Below are 15210 nucleotides of genomic sequence, written 5' to 3'. Positions count from 1 at the left end.
ATGTTAGTTACAAGACCACAATCTATGGTTGTTATACTAGAGGTGGCACAGTATTGCCTAGAAGAGTCCAATGTGTTGCATATAGAGTAGTCAGATTCTTAGTGCTGCATTCATTACCATTGTTAACCTCACTCCTCTGATCACAAGTTAAAGTTCCAAATACAATCTGATAAAGCTCCTGCAAAGAAACTGGATTTTTTAAAATGATTTATCAAATATTTACATTTCTCTTTGAGTAACTTAAATGCTTTTCTGGCAAGTTTCACACACTCCTGAGCAAGATGCTAGAAAGAGCTGGTCATCTGAACATCAGTTCCCCTTTCACCCCTTTCCTGTTTTCCTTGGTCTTATTTAAATGATGTGGAGATTTTATTTTATTTAAATTTTATTTAATTTTATTTAAATTATTTTATTTTATTTAAATGACTATGATAAGTATTCCTTTGAATTTTGCCAATCTTTATACGCTGCCAATGTGCCACCTTCATTGTTCAAAAATCAATACAAGGTTTCAGATTGGTATGTTTTCAAATTGTGTTTCAATATAGGGCAAAATGGAGGAATAGAGGGGTCATCTGGAATATTCTGACTTCTGCTGACAGAAAACCTGGGTTGTATGACTGTTAAAGATTAAATGGGGCCCTAAATTGTTTTACTGGAAATGAGGTGAAAGATATATCACACGAGTTGACAAAGACAGTAGCGGATAGTGTTAGTCTCCAAAATCCCAGGAAGGTGTTCAAGAATATCACGTTTTGTAAACAATTATGCTTCAGCTGTATATGTAATTTAAAGATATTATGAAGTGGATGTAGAGTCCCTGCAGTTTACTTGACACACCAAAGGGCTCGAGAGGGATGAGTCCATCGAAAGCCAATGTAGGATGAGGTTACAAAGCTATCCGAAAAACAATGCCCGAATTTCAAAGGTCAGTCTTTCTGGATCTGGGAGAGAGAAAGGGAGCAGATGGGGGCGGCAAGTTTCTGACAGTTCGCTATGCAGGAATGTGGATGGGAGCTCATACTCGGATTGAAAGGACCAAATTCATGAGGCTTTAAAATAAGTCAGGAAGATTCACCTCGCTTAAGCTTCAGGGAGAATCTCAAGAAAAGCCCTCATGGGGATAGATAGTTTGAGGGTTAAAAGTTACCAGGCTGGCAAAGGAAAAGAATGGATGCAAAACCTCAAGAGCCAAGAAGCACTTTGGATTGGCTCTGGGAGAACTGAATGTCTACTTAAGAGACAGTGTAAAATAGAACTGAAGTGGGATTTTCAGTTGTATTAAAAGTAAAAAAGTATAGTTCTGTTGTAGTTTGAAGTATAAGTTGCCAAGAAAAAACCTGACTGGCTAAAGTTGCTTTTGGTTTGTTTGCTGCAGTAAAAGTCTTGAAAGCTGACATTTTTGCCAAGCAACCCTTAAATTTGGTCACAGCAAAATCAAATTTCCTTTTCAAAGTTATTAGTTTCTATGGAGACTGTAACACAAGACTTAATCTATTCTCATTCTCTTAGGATCTCACACTGGGTGCTTTCATCAATCCTTTTACAATTACTTTAAAATAGACTTGAAAACTAAGCTGGCCATGACGTCGTCTTTTGTTGGCGTCCTGTGTTACGGGTCTTGTCCCAGCATACTAGAATTCATATTCCTTGGTTTCCACTTGCTCGTGATGTAGGGCATGTGCAAGTAAGGTCTTATTCTAAGCAACATGAATGAAAGATAGTTGTCTGTGGCCGAGATGTTTATGTCCTGCCCATAAGATGGTTGTGGAAGAATACTCTTCAACATGTTTCAATATGCTATTTATTATAACTGATATGCTTTGGTCTCAAAACACCACATATTTAACTTTAATTTGTAAAACTGATTTCTTTAAACACATTAACATTTGAATTCATTGTGGCCCAATTCATTTCAATCAAACTTCACCCTGGTACAAAAACTAAAATCACATGGGATTCGGGGTGGGCTGGCTGGATGAATACAGAACTGGCTGGATTATAGAAGACAGAGTAGCGGTGGAAAGATGTTTTTCAGAATTGAGATCTGCAGTTAGTGGTGTTCAGCAGGGATCAGTGCTGGGACTTCTGTTGTTTGTACTATATATAAATGATCGGGAGGAAAATGTGGGTGGTTGAATTAGTAAGTTTGCAAATGATTCCAAGATTGGCGGATTTGCCGAGGATTGTCAGAGGATACAACAGGAAATAGATGGATTGGAGACTTGGGCACAGAAATGGCAGTTGGAGGTTAATCTGGACAAATGCGAGGTGATGCATTTTTGAGGATCAAATCTAGGTATGTATTATACCAGGCATTTTCAAAGTGGAAGTCGCGGCCCGTAGGTGTGTCGGGGGCGGGTGTCGGGAGGGTCACGGAGCCATCCATCGCGGCATTCCCGATGGCAGGAATTCAGGCGCAACAGCTGCTGCAGCCAGCTTTTAAAAATGCCGGCTGTGAGCAGCTTTAAAAATGCAGGCGCGCTGTGCATGCTTGCCCGCCCATCAATGCATATGCCCGGAGCCCAGAGAGAAACACCGCCTCCTCCTGATGTCAGTACGCCGACCCAGGAGAAGATATGTTTTAAAAATTCAATTCAGTCTTCCTGCATCTGTCTTGAATGTGCTCAATGGCTGAGCCTGCAGAACTCTCTTTGATAGTGAATTTTAGAGATTAAAAAGATTCACAATACTTTGAGTTTAGTAATTCCTCCTTATTTCTCTCTAAAATCATCGCATTGTAATTTGACAACTATATTCCCAGGCTGTAAACCACCCACATCTGAGGAAAACTTACATTCGGCATCTGTTCTGTAGAGTCCCGAGAGAATAATGCCTATTTCAATTAGGTCATTTTTCATTCTTCGCTACTCTAGACTATAGAATATAAACCTCGGCTCACCTCTCACATTAAAGGTAAGAGAAAATTATGGGTCTTGAAGGCCGGCCGGCATGGGTCGCAAAGACCGGCCGGTTGGTAAAAATGGGTCCCAGGCAAAAAGTTTGAAAAACACTATAATACTGTAAATGGAACATTAACATTCAGAGAGATCTGGGTGTGCAGGTCTCCAGTTCCCTAAAAATGGCAACACAGGTGGTCAAAGTGAATAAGAAGGCATATGGCATGCTTGCCTTCATCAGCCAGATCATTGAGTACAGGAGTTGGGAAATCATGTTGCAGCTATATAAAACCTTGGTTAGGCCACACTTGGAGTAATGCGTGCAGTTCTAGTTGCCAAATTATCAGAAGTGGAAGCTTTGGAGACAGTGCAAAGAAGGTTCACCAGGATATTGCCTTGTCTCAAGGATGTTGGCTATGAGGAGAGGTTGAATAAACTAGGATTATTTTCACTGGAAAGACCAAGGCTGAGGGAAGTCCTGATCGCGGTCTACAAAATGATGAGAAGCATAGACAGGGTGGATAGTCAGACGTTTTTTCCAAAGGTGGAAGTGCCAATTACAAGGGGGCACAGGTTCAAGGGAAAATTTAAGGGAGAGGTGCAGGGTACATTTTTCATGCAGAGTGTGCTGGGTGCCTGGAATGTGCTGCCAAAGGATGTGGTGGAAGCAGGCACATTAACAACATTTAAGAGGCATCTGGATGGGAACATGAATATGGAGGAAATAGAGAGATACGGACCCAGTCAGGGCAGAAGGGATTTTTCATAAAATTAGGGCATCATGATCGGCACAGGCTTGGAGGGACGATCCCTGTGTACTTTTCTTTGTTCTCTTCACACTGTTAATCAGTTTTCTCCTATTTGCTTCCTGTCATTCTAATAAGACTTTTAGATGTAGAAGGGAAGGGTTTTCCTTGCCAACATTCACTATTATTTATCATGAAGAATGTCAGTTGAAATAATCCGACTTTCTATCCCTTTTCCTGGTTTCTGTTCAAAACTATTATATTGACATTGGGTGATTTATAAACTATTCTATTTATATATCTATTATATATTGTTCATACAAACACCCCATTAGTTTATTAAAGAGGCAACCAAGGTAAAATTGTAACCAAATATAACTCACCATTGAAGGGAAAGCATCTACCGGATGCTTTTCTGGTGGACTTTCATTCTTTCAATTGTTCCTACCATCAAGTCTAATTCATCAATTACCAATTGTGCTCAGACCTGCAGTGGCTCCCAGCCCAGCAATACATCGCTTCAAATTTCTAATTTTGGTTTTCAAACTCCTCCATGGCCTCGTTCCTCCCATTCTATCACTTCCTTCAGCCCTAACAACCCTCTGCTATCTCTGCTCCCCTCCAATTCTGGATTCTTCTGCAGCACTGATTTACTTTGCATCATCTGTTGGGCCTTCTGTTGCCGAGGCCCCATGTTCTACCATTTTCTCCCTCAACCTCTCCAGTTCTCCATTCCTTTACAATGCTCGTTAAAATTCATCACCATTTTGGCCATCTGTCCCAGAATATCCTTCCATGGCTGAGTATCAAATCTTGTTTGGTAACATTCCCACAAAGCACTTTGCAACATTTTACTGGATCAAAGCTACTATATAAATACAACATGTTACATGAAATTTGAATCTGGTTTTAAAAAGTGAACTTTTTTTCAGAAACACAGTAGCTGCAATCAAAAAGTTAATGTAGATCATATTGGATCCAGACACAAACGTCGTAAGACTCAATGACATACTATTGTTCTTTATTTAAGTTAAGATCATCTCTACAATTGAAATTGAACTGAGAATCTGCTGACTAAAGTGTCATCAGTAGATTGTGTCAAAAAGAGTATGGATTAAACAGGACACAGAAATCAAACAACATTTTAACAAGCGTTTGATATTTCTTCATCTTCACTTATGGGACGTGGACACCACTACTAAAGGCCAATAGTTAATTAACCTCGAGATGGTGGTGAGCTGTCCTCTTGAACAGCAGCAATCTGAATGGTGTAGGATCCCACCCCCCAGTGCCGTTAGGGAGGGAGTTCCAAGATTTTAACCCAGTGACAATGAAAGAAAGCTGATTAAGTTCCAAGTCAGGATGATGCTCGACTTAGAGGAAACTGGCAGGCGTTAGTGCTCACATGCATCTGCTGCCCTTGTCCTTCTAGGTAGTAGAGATCGTACGTTTGGAAGGTGCACTGCAAAGTATCTGCAGTGCCTCTTAGAGATGGTACACAGTGGAGGTCATGTGGCGCAGTGGGTAGAGAACCATAAGTTCTGGGTTTGAATACTATATCAGGACTGATGGCCACAGAAGGTGCGTTTGTAAAGTGGCCAAACAGGTTGATAATCCTTCCAATACAACTAAGGCAGGCAGTAAGAACAGTTTCCTGGTCAGCCAAAACCATGTGATAGCTGCAACAGCCTCCTCATGTTAAAGATTCTGCACACAACTCTTGCCAAGGGCTGTACTTTGAATCCAGCACCCTCCTCACTTCAAGGGACTAGTAGATAGACAGTGATGGCACACACTGCTGCACTATGTGATAGTTGTGGAGAGAGAGAATATTTAAGATATTGATGCGGTGACATGTGCACCCAAATCTAAATCATAAATATATGCCATAAAAAACATACCGGCCTTCATATTGATAAATATGTATATGCTATTCAGTGTTAAATATTTGGATTGGATTTCCTCAGTCGTTTAAACTACCATAAGACCACATTAGAATCAAATGTTCTTTAGTACCAGATTAGCTGCACGAACAGAAATATTCAATTTTTTACAAATTTGCAATCAATACTCATTAGGATCTATTTCCTTTATAAATTAACACTCCTTCACTGAAACCGTCTTTTCATTTTTTTTGTGGAATGTGGACGATGCTGGCAGGACTGTGTTGCTCGTTCTGGGTGAGTGTGCTTTACACTTAATATGGCTCTGTTTTATTCCTTAGCTCTAGAGTCGCCAGGTATCGTTAAGATACCGCCACAAGTTTCAAGTTGAAGTTCAGACCAATAACTCAATACACCAGTTAGTAAGTTCAAAAAAGACACGTTTATTATAATAGTTATCTACTAATTATGCATATAAAACTACAAGACTAGGCTAATCCTACCATTAACAGGCCAATACTTATCTGGAATAAGGGAACTGCCGGATCAGGGAACAACGGCCTCTTGCTTTGTCCTGGATCCGCAGGCTTCCAGTCGGTGTGGACTAAAGGGGTCAGGAGTGTCTACTCTCGTAGCGTGCGTTGTATGACACTTACTTGATGGCGGCTGCTGACCAGGCCTCTCCTTCTCAAGGTTCTTCGAGAGCTGCTAAGATGTTCTGCTGGAGGGCCAGCTAAGAGCGCTGGTCAAGAGGAGCTGGTCAAGAGAGCGAATCAGTCCTGGGACCTGACTTTTATAGGTCCCAGGGGCTTCGCATCCTTCTGGGCGGACCCTCTATAAACCTGCAATCGATTGGGTCTCTTCCCAATCGATTGATTTGAATTTCCCCAATAACGGGGCCGTTCCTCGATCACCGGGCGGTTCCTTACACCTTATTGGTGTCCTTTGTCTTAGACTCTAGTGGCGCCGAAATGTCTGACCTTCCATAGAATGTTTAACTGTTGTGTCCATTGTGCCTGGGAATCACCGTAAATCGCTTCATTAATATGCGCAGCTTGTTAGTTACAATTCTGTTGGGTTTCTGTGGCAGCTAGAATACAGGGGATTCTGCAGACTGCCTGTTTCTTTGCCAATGTCCATTTTACCCTGCAATCTTTGCGTCCTTCCATTTTGTGTGAGGAAGTGGCCAACCCAGGTGGCTACAACTGCATGTATCACCCGCTCTTGGGAAGGTGGCGGCAGGTTTTCTCCTTGCACATCTGCAGCCTTTGTGGAGGTGATACTCCCATAGCGGTATTGGGTCAGGATTTCGAACAGAGGATTCAGTAAAAATGATGGATAATATTAGATGCACAAGTAATAGAAACTTAGAAAATAGCTGCAGGAGTAGGTAATTTGGCCCTTCGAGTCTGCACCACCATTTAATACGATCATGGCTGATCACGCAAATTCAGTGTCCCACTCCTGCTTTCTCTCCTTATTCCTTTAGCTGCAAGAGCCACATCCAGCTCTGTCTTGAATATATCCAAAGAACTGGCCCCAACAGCTTTCTGTGGTAGAGAATTTCACAAGTTCACAACTCTTGCGAGAAGACGTTCTTTCTTATCTCAGTCCTGAATGGTGTACCCCTTATTCTTTGGCTGTGCCCCTCGCCAATTCTTCCCGCATCAACCCTGTCCAGTCCCATCAGGATTCTATATGTTTCTATGAGATCCCCTCTCATTCTTCTAAACCCCAGTGAGTACAAGCCCAGACGATCCAGTCTTTCTTCATATGTCAATCCTGCCTTCCCGGGAATTAGTCTGGTGAACCTTCGCTGGACACTTTCAATAGCAAGAATGTCCTTCCCCAAACTGCACACAATACTCGAGGTGCGGCCTAACCATGCACTGTATAACTGCAGCAAGACATCCCTATTCCTATACTCAAGTCTTCTTGCTATGAAGGCCAGCATGAAATTAGCTTCCCTCACCGCCTGCTGTACCTGCATGCCAACCTTCAGTGACTGTTCAACCTTAGCATCCAGGTCTCGTTGCACTTCCCTTTTCTTAAACTGCCACCATTTAGATCATAATCTGCCTTCCTATTTTTTGCCAAAATGGCAACCTCGCATTTATCCACATTGTATTGCATTTGCCAAGTATTTTCCCACTCAGCCAGCCTGTCCAAATCACCCTGCCGTATTAACAATTGACTCCAGCACTTTTCCCACCATCGATGTCAGGCTAACTGGTCTATAATTCCCTGTTTTCTCTCTCCCTCCTTTTTAAAAAGTGGGATTACATTAGCTACCGTCCAATCTACTGGAACTCTTCCATTGTCTACAGAATACTGGAAAATGATCAACAATGCATCCACTATTTCTAGGGCCACTTCCTTAAGTATTCTGGGATGCAGAGCATCAAGCCTTGGGGATTTATCGTGTTTTAATCCCATCAATTTCCCCCAATACAATTTTCTGACTAATAAATCAAGATGGTGTGTGACTTAGAGGGCACATTAAAGGTGATGAAGTTGCCACAGTTTTGCTGTACACCCTTCTTAATGGTAATAGTTTCAAGGGATTGAGGTGCTGCCAAGTAACATTAGGTTTTGGTATGCAATTCCTGTAGGTTATACATGTTACAGATACAGTACACTGATAATGAATCTGGTGTCAGGGATGCCAACCAAGCACACTGGTCTGTTGTGAATGATGCCAAACCTGTTAACTGTTGTTGGAGCTGCAATAATCCACAGAAGTGATGAGTATACTGCAACGCTTTCTGACTGGAGCTTTGTACATTTTAGATAGGCTTTCAAGGAGCAGATATTAAGCAACATACCTTAGGGCATCCAGCCCATGCTCTGCTCTTACAGCCACAGTATTGGTATGGCTGGTGTAATTAAACTTCTGATCAATGGTGACCGTTCAACACGTTTTTGGTAGTAAATTACTAATGGTGGTACTGTTGAATAGCAAGAGAAAATGGGTGATATTTCTCTTGCTCAAGTTGATCATTTGGAATTCAACCCTGTTATCCAAGTCCTGTAGACTGGCATGGGCTGTATTGTCAATATCAGGATCTCTATCATTTAGAAAGTCAAGGATACTAGGTGCATGGGGCCACTTAGGGGGTAGGCCATTTAGGACTGAAATGGGGAGAAAGCTCTTCACTCAGAGGGTGGTCAACCTGCCGAATTCGCTACTTGGCCCTGGAAGCCAAGACGCTGAATTTATTTAAGGAGAATACAGATAGATTTATAGACACTAAAGGTGTAAAGAAGTATGGAGAGGTATATGTTTTTAAAAAATTATTATTAATTTAATAGCTAGGCCAGCATTTATTTCCCATTCCTGGATGTCCTTCAGAATGCAGTGGTGGGCTGTCTTCGTAAACTACTAAAGTACCCGAGTTGCAGGTACACCCATAGTGCTGTTATGGGGGAAATTCCAGGATTTTGATCCAGCGACAAGTAAAGGAACAGCGATATATTTCCAAGTGAGGAGAGGGAGTGACTTGGAGGAAAACCTCCAGGTGATGAGGTTACCGGGTATCTGCTGCTCGTCCTTCTAGATCGTAGTGGTCATGCGTTTGGAAGGTGCTGCCAAAAGAACCTCGGGGAGTTCCAGTTCATCTTGTAGATGGTACTCACGGTTGCCACTGTTAGTCGGTGGTGGAGGGAGTGAATGTTTGTGGAAGGGAGAGCAAGCAAGCAAGCGACTTTGCCCTGGATAGTGACAAGCTTCTTGAGTGCTACTGGAGCTGCACTCATCCAGGAAAGAAGTGTGTATTCCATTACATTCCTAACTTGTGCCTTGGTAGGCAGGCTTTTGGGGGTCAGAAGGGGAGTTATTCGCCACAGTATTCCTGGCCTTTGACCTGCTCTGGTAGCCACCAGTATTTATATGGCTAGTCCAGTTCAATGCTGGACCCGAGATGATTGACCTCCAACCACCACAACAGTCTTCCTTTCTGCCAGGTATGGCTCCAACCAATGGAGTCCCCCCACCCCCCCCCCCCCCCCCCCCCCCCCACCCTCCATTCCCATTAACTCCATTTTTGCAAGGTATCCTAGATGCCATAATTGATCAAATGCTGCTTTGATATCAGGGACAGTTACTCTCCACTCACCTCTGGTGCACAGCTATTTTGTCAATATTTGAACCAAGGTTGTAATGAGGTCAGAAGCTTAGTGACCCTGATGGAACCCAAACTGAGCATCCGTGAGCAGGTCATTGCCAAGTGCCATTTGATAGCACGGTTGATGACCCCTTCCATCATTTTAGTGATAATCAAGAGTGGAGCATTCAGTTAGAGGATCAGCCATGATAATATTGAATTGCGGAACAGGCTCAAAGTGCTACTCTTGCTCCTATATTCTACGCTTCTAAACTAATAGAATGCAGGACCGGAGTTGAAACTGGGATGCAATAATATCAATTTATCCGACAAAAGGGAGCTGCAATATTTATGGCCAAGATAGGGACTGGGACAGTACCATAAACAGTTAATTCTAGGTGAACATGTCGAATATTTTCCCATTATAAAGTACAAGACAGTTACATTGTTTTTCTTGTCAAAGTTAACTCAGAATAAGTTCAATGACATATTTCTTAATCACATTGTCTTAATTTACTTTCAACGTGTTCATATCATTGGTTTTAGCTGTTGGGATCGTTAATATCAGGTAAGTGTAGGTATAAAACTTATAGACAGTAAGTGCTAATCTTGTGTGTGAATGACTAACCTTGGAAACAACCACCAAAGGAAAATTTGAGCATGTTCCACAAGCCAAATCATATGAGGTATGGTCAAGTTCATTGAAAGAAGGTTCATTGAAAGAGAATCTGGAAGCTGTAGTCTGTAGAACGCTTGTACAGCAGGGCGATGCTGCATTTTAGGAGATTCACTCCATTACTTTGCTGAGATCGTCATTGTGTGCTCAAACTAATGTATTCAAAGAGGAACAGGCTTGCAGAGGGAAATGCTATTCGAAATATTTGAAACACAGAAAAAGGAAATGGAAGAATAAGTTCTGTGATTGTTTGAGAGGATTGTCTGATTTTTATGAACTACAATCTGATTTTTCTTTTGTTCATCTGTAAGGTTCCATAGCTTTTCATTGCCAATTTTCTCTTTCTTTAACATAACATAAAGGTTAATCAATTGATGGCATAAAAGACGCATGCTAAACAAGACCTTCAGAAACGAAGAATTCACAAATTCTTCAATACATTCCACTTATTGAGCTTGACCTGTATTTAGCAAAGCAAAGCAAGCATTCAATATCCACAATGAAATAGTAGAAAACCACACTACAAAATGAGACTGGATATCTAAAGCAAACAACGTTGACATTTCATAATTACCTCTTGTGTGTTCTATATGAATCACAGAACCCAAATCTATTTGGTATATTGAAACATTGTGATGAATATAAATATATGCACAAACACACACTCTGCTTAACTTTGGGCTTTTAGCAGGGTAAAATAAAATTCAACAACACAAGACAGATAAGGAATCATTTCACAGACTGCATTTAGCCTTCCCCCCCCTGTCATTTTAATGCTGTGCTCCTCTCCAAGCTTTGCTTTGTAGTTACCTTGTTTGATCTGTCCCTGTATAGTACTGGAGGAGACTGGAGGGGAAGGCTTCCCTTTAGTCATCTCTAGGGTGCTTGGTTTCTGTGGTCTGCAAGGAATAACAATCAAATATTAATTACAGACTTTCAGAACAGGTCAGGCCTGCTTGATGTGCAGAGTTTGAAGCTCCACTATATCAGTCATATGTTCTGAGTTTTAGTGTCTTCCCATCTCGTCCACAAATCACTGAGTAACAATAGCCTTATGGTTACAAACCATTTAACTTTGAAAGAAACACACAAATCACAGAAAATTGTTCTCCGCAACAGTCCAGAACAAAAATATTTCCAAAGGGATACCCCAGACTACATGTTGAAGGTATTCATCATTTATTAAAACTACATCAGTTAAATCCTCTGTTTATGTGGTGCCATGCCAGATGGTCATTGTGAACACAAAAGTATCAGGAAAGATAAGTTTAATGTAGGCAATTATTATAGACTTCCTACATATACTATAAAGAGAAATAAATCATTGCTAAGACCTGATCTTCAGCCTGAAGAGCAGATTTTTTTTTTTTTTTTTTAAATGGAAAGCTAAAACTCTGGTGCATTCAAATGGAAATGCATTTTTTGGTAATAAAATGCAGCTCCTGAAAATAAAAATGTTATTTTGGGAAAGTAGCATTTATTTTAGTTTTGTCTAGAATTTAGTCAAACTTTAATTGCAGCTTGCACAAAATAATAAATTTGGCTTAGTCTTTAGCGACAATAATTTAGCTTGTTTTGCCAAAAGCTCAATTTTGGTCTTCCATATTTTGCTGTATTTCTTATGTTTTGAAAAGTGTTATCTTTGCTGTTTCACTTCTTTCAGTAATAATCACCTGGCCACTAAATTGTAATAATTATGCCTTTCAAGCCTTCCTTAAATTAACGAAGAACAGTGGCCTCTGGTGCAAGTACCATGGGAGATCCTCCCATGCAACTTAAGAATTCAGAAATACACGTGACACAAAATACACAATTTCAATTGCTTCATCCGTAAAACGTTATGAGTGGGATGGGCATATAATGCTTATAAATATTGTTAATTCAAATGATAAACAATCACAACTATGTGCTGAAGCTAATACAGTTTCTCTATTAAGTAGTGTAATTTTTGCTCCATTATTTAACAATCTAGAGTCATTTGATGTCCCTGTGTGGCTGCTTCATACGTAAAAGGCAATTTTGCACTAAACAAAACATCAGCCAATAAACATTGATTTCTGAATGTTCAAAGGATGGGACAAAAATTCCACATTTTGATCAAAGTGGACCGCGTCTGTTGTTGATGCACTGCAAGCAACACTTCAGAAACTTGAATTTTGATTTCTTTTTCCTCAATATGATTGAATTATGATTGCTGCCTCACTGATACAAATTGTGAATAGCTCACTCAACACATGAACCTCATCAGCTGCACTCTGCCTATAGTTATTTATAAGTTATTTGGCAAAAACTTAAGATTCATATAACCTTCATGTAAAAGAAATTCACAAAACTTTACAAGGGGAAAAGCTGGAAATCAAGCAAAGCCAATAACATAGGGTTGACCAAAATTTCAGGCAAGCCAAGAAGCACAGGACAGATTTAAAAATTATTTCAGTGGACAAGAGGAACAGAAATGCAAAATCGGCTTTCGAGCATATTCCAGAAATCAAGGGCATGGCAAATGAATTAATCTGATGATGAAACAGAGTATAAGCAGCAGACTCAACTTCATTTGTACAGTGGAGGCAGTAAAGCGTAGGTTCACTAGATTGATTTTATAGGATGGGAGGGTTGTCCACTGCTGAAAGGCTAAGTGAATTGGGTCTATATTCCCTAGAGTTAAAAAATGAGAGCTGATCTCATCAAAATGTGAAGATTCTGAAGGGGTTTGACAGGGTAGACAATATCAGGTTCTTTTCCCTGGCTGGGAATTCTACAACACAGGGGAAAAGGCTCAGCGTGAAGTTTATCATTCAGGACTGAGATGAGAAATTACTTCACTCAAAGGGTTGCAAATCTTTGGAATTCTCTACTCCAGAGGGTTGAGATTGCTCCATCATGGAATATATTTAAAGTTGGGGTAGACTGATTTTTGATTACTCAGGGAACCATGAGAAATGGGGAGTCGGCAGGAAGGTGGAGTTGAAAACTGAAATCACCTTCGATCATGCTGAATTGTGCAGCAGGCTTAACGGTCTGTACAGTCTACTCCTATCTCTTGTGCATTTCCACAAACTCAGAATGTCTGAAAATTTGCTACAGCCAAAGGAATGCAGCTGAAATGCAGCCATCGCTGTAACATACAAAATACAACAGCTAACTTGGACAAAAGCTTCCACAAACAAGAATTGATCAGAGCATTTGTTTTAGATGTTCGAGGGGAATATTATGTACAGAAAGCACTCCCCTGTCCTTTATGATTCCACGAGAGCAGGCATGACTTTGGTTTAGTGTCATATACAGAAGACAATGTAGCATTCCCATAGTATCTCAGCATCATAGAATGATTACAGCACAAAAGTAGGCCTTTTGACCCGTCTTGTCCAGGCTGGCTCTCTGGAAGGGCAACTCACCTAGTCCCCATCTCTCAACTTTTCGTTTTAACACTTTGTTTTATCACTTCATATAATGATCCAATAATCTCTTGAAGGCCACAATTGAACCAACCTTCACCACACTTTGATGCAAAGCATTACAGGTCCTACCCCTGACCATTTCATGTCAGGATTGCATTTCTTGCCAATCGTCTTATTTCACATCCTCTGCTAGCTGACCCTTCCACCAAGCACAACAATTTCTCCACATTTGCTCTGCTCAGGCGTCTCATGGTTTTGAAAACCTCCATCAAATGTCTCCCTCATCTTCTCCTTTCCAAGGAGAACAGTCCCAAATTCTCCAATTTATCCACGGAACTCAAGTTCCTCATCCCTGGAACCATTCATGTGAATCTTTTCTGCATTCCGCCTAATGCCTTCACATCCTTTCGAAAGTTTAGTACCCGTAATGGACACCAATCACAGCCAGGATTTTATAAAGGTTGGTCATAACTTCCTTGCTTTTGCACTCTATGTCCTGAGAAAAATTTGTGGTCAGATTGCTCATTCCTGAACCCCCTTTTCTTGTGGCTCCTCTTTCTTCCCTCCAAAATTAATCACTTCACACATCTACACATGAAATTTCATCTGCCACTTGTCCATCCCTTTCACCAGCCTAAGTCCTCTCTTCGTTCACGCCTTTCTACCTCAATTGTTCTACACTAAATATAAGGTTATTGATATAGTTGATGTTATAACTGGACAGGAAGATCTCAGAATGGAGCCATGGCTCAAAAGGCCATAACTTTTACTTTTGTTTTTAAAGGGGGAGGAAAAGTGTCACAGGACCGTTAATTAGTTTTAACAACATGGAAAAAAAGTTATTAAACTTGAAAAAATTGGATGAGAATACATTACGTCTTTATTTGAACAATTACACACAGGTTATAAGATTAACCTGGATTACAAAGTACATCTTAAGCTACAACAGTCAATTAACACAACGTCCTTTTTCGGCACACATGACGACTGTGGTCAAATACACGCACTCTACTCTGAACTCAAGTCAGTGTCTGTAGATTTCTCCTCGGAAACCTCCCAAATGATTGTTATACAGTGATCAACCTTATCTCACTGAATTCTAGCTTCAATATGAGAGATTTCAAATTCCGCTTCCAAATCTTCTTTTAAATTATGCTTTTCCCTGTACTGCTTGAATCAAGGTTTCACTTTCAGGTTTTACATCTCTCCCTTCAAGTTTCCTTCATCACAAACTCCGAGGTCCTTGCACCATTTCCACAATTATTTCACATAATGTCTCTCAAACTGTAGTAATTTCTCACAAACTTCAGCACTTCTGCAGGTACCTTTCTGGCCTCTCAGGATCCTATACATTTTCAACTCTGTGATTTTACTGAACAGCAATCTGTTCTGGGTTTTAGTTTGCTTAACTCCAGACTTATTGGAAACTTCTCATCATTTCTCTTGTTTCCTTACCAAGCTGGACTTTAGATGTTTCCTTCACCATTACTCAAGAGTATGGCTT

The 15210-nt window shown here is 40.7% G+C and overlaps 1 protein-coding gene across 6 annotated transcripts in view; it reads right to left on the bottom strand.

Moving 5' to 3' along the window:
- LOC119962662 (WD repeat-containing protein 7) overlaps positions 1–15210 on the bottom strand; it is an 869538-nt gene that overhangs the window by 605703 nt on the left and 248625 nt on the right. For all 6 annotated transcript variants that reach the window (XM_038790561.1, XM_038790562.1, XM_038790559.1 and 3 more), the window contains one exon: positions 11119–11207. In XM_038790561.1, coding sequence (XP_038646489.1) covers positions 11119–11207 — 89 coding nt within the window. The remainder of the gene's footprint in view (positions 1–11118; positions 11208–15210) is intronic.

Source organism: Scyliorhinus canicula, chromosome 3 (assembly GCF_902713615.1).
Source record: "Scyliorhinus canicula chromosome 3, sScyCan1.1, whole genome shotgun sequence".
NCBI lineage: Eukaryota > Metazoa > Chordata > Chondrichthyes > Carcharhiniformes > Scyliorhinidae > Scyliorhinus > Scyliorhinus canicula.
The sequence above is the reverse complement of the archived record's forward strand: the minus strand, read 5'-3'. Positions and strand labels throughout refer to the sequence as shown.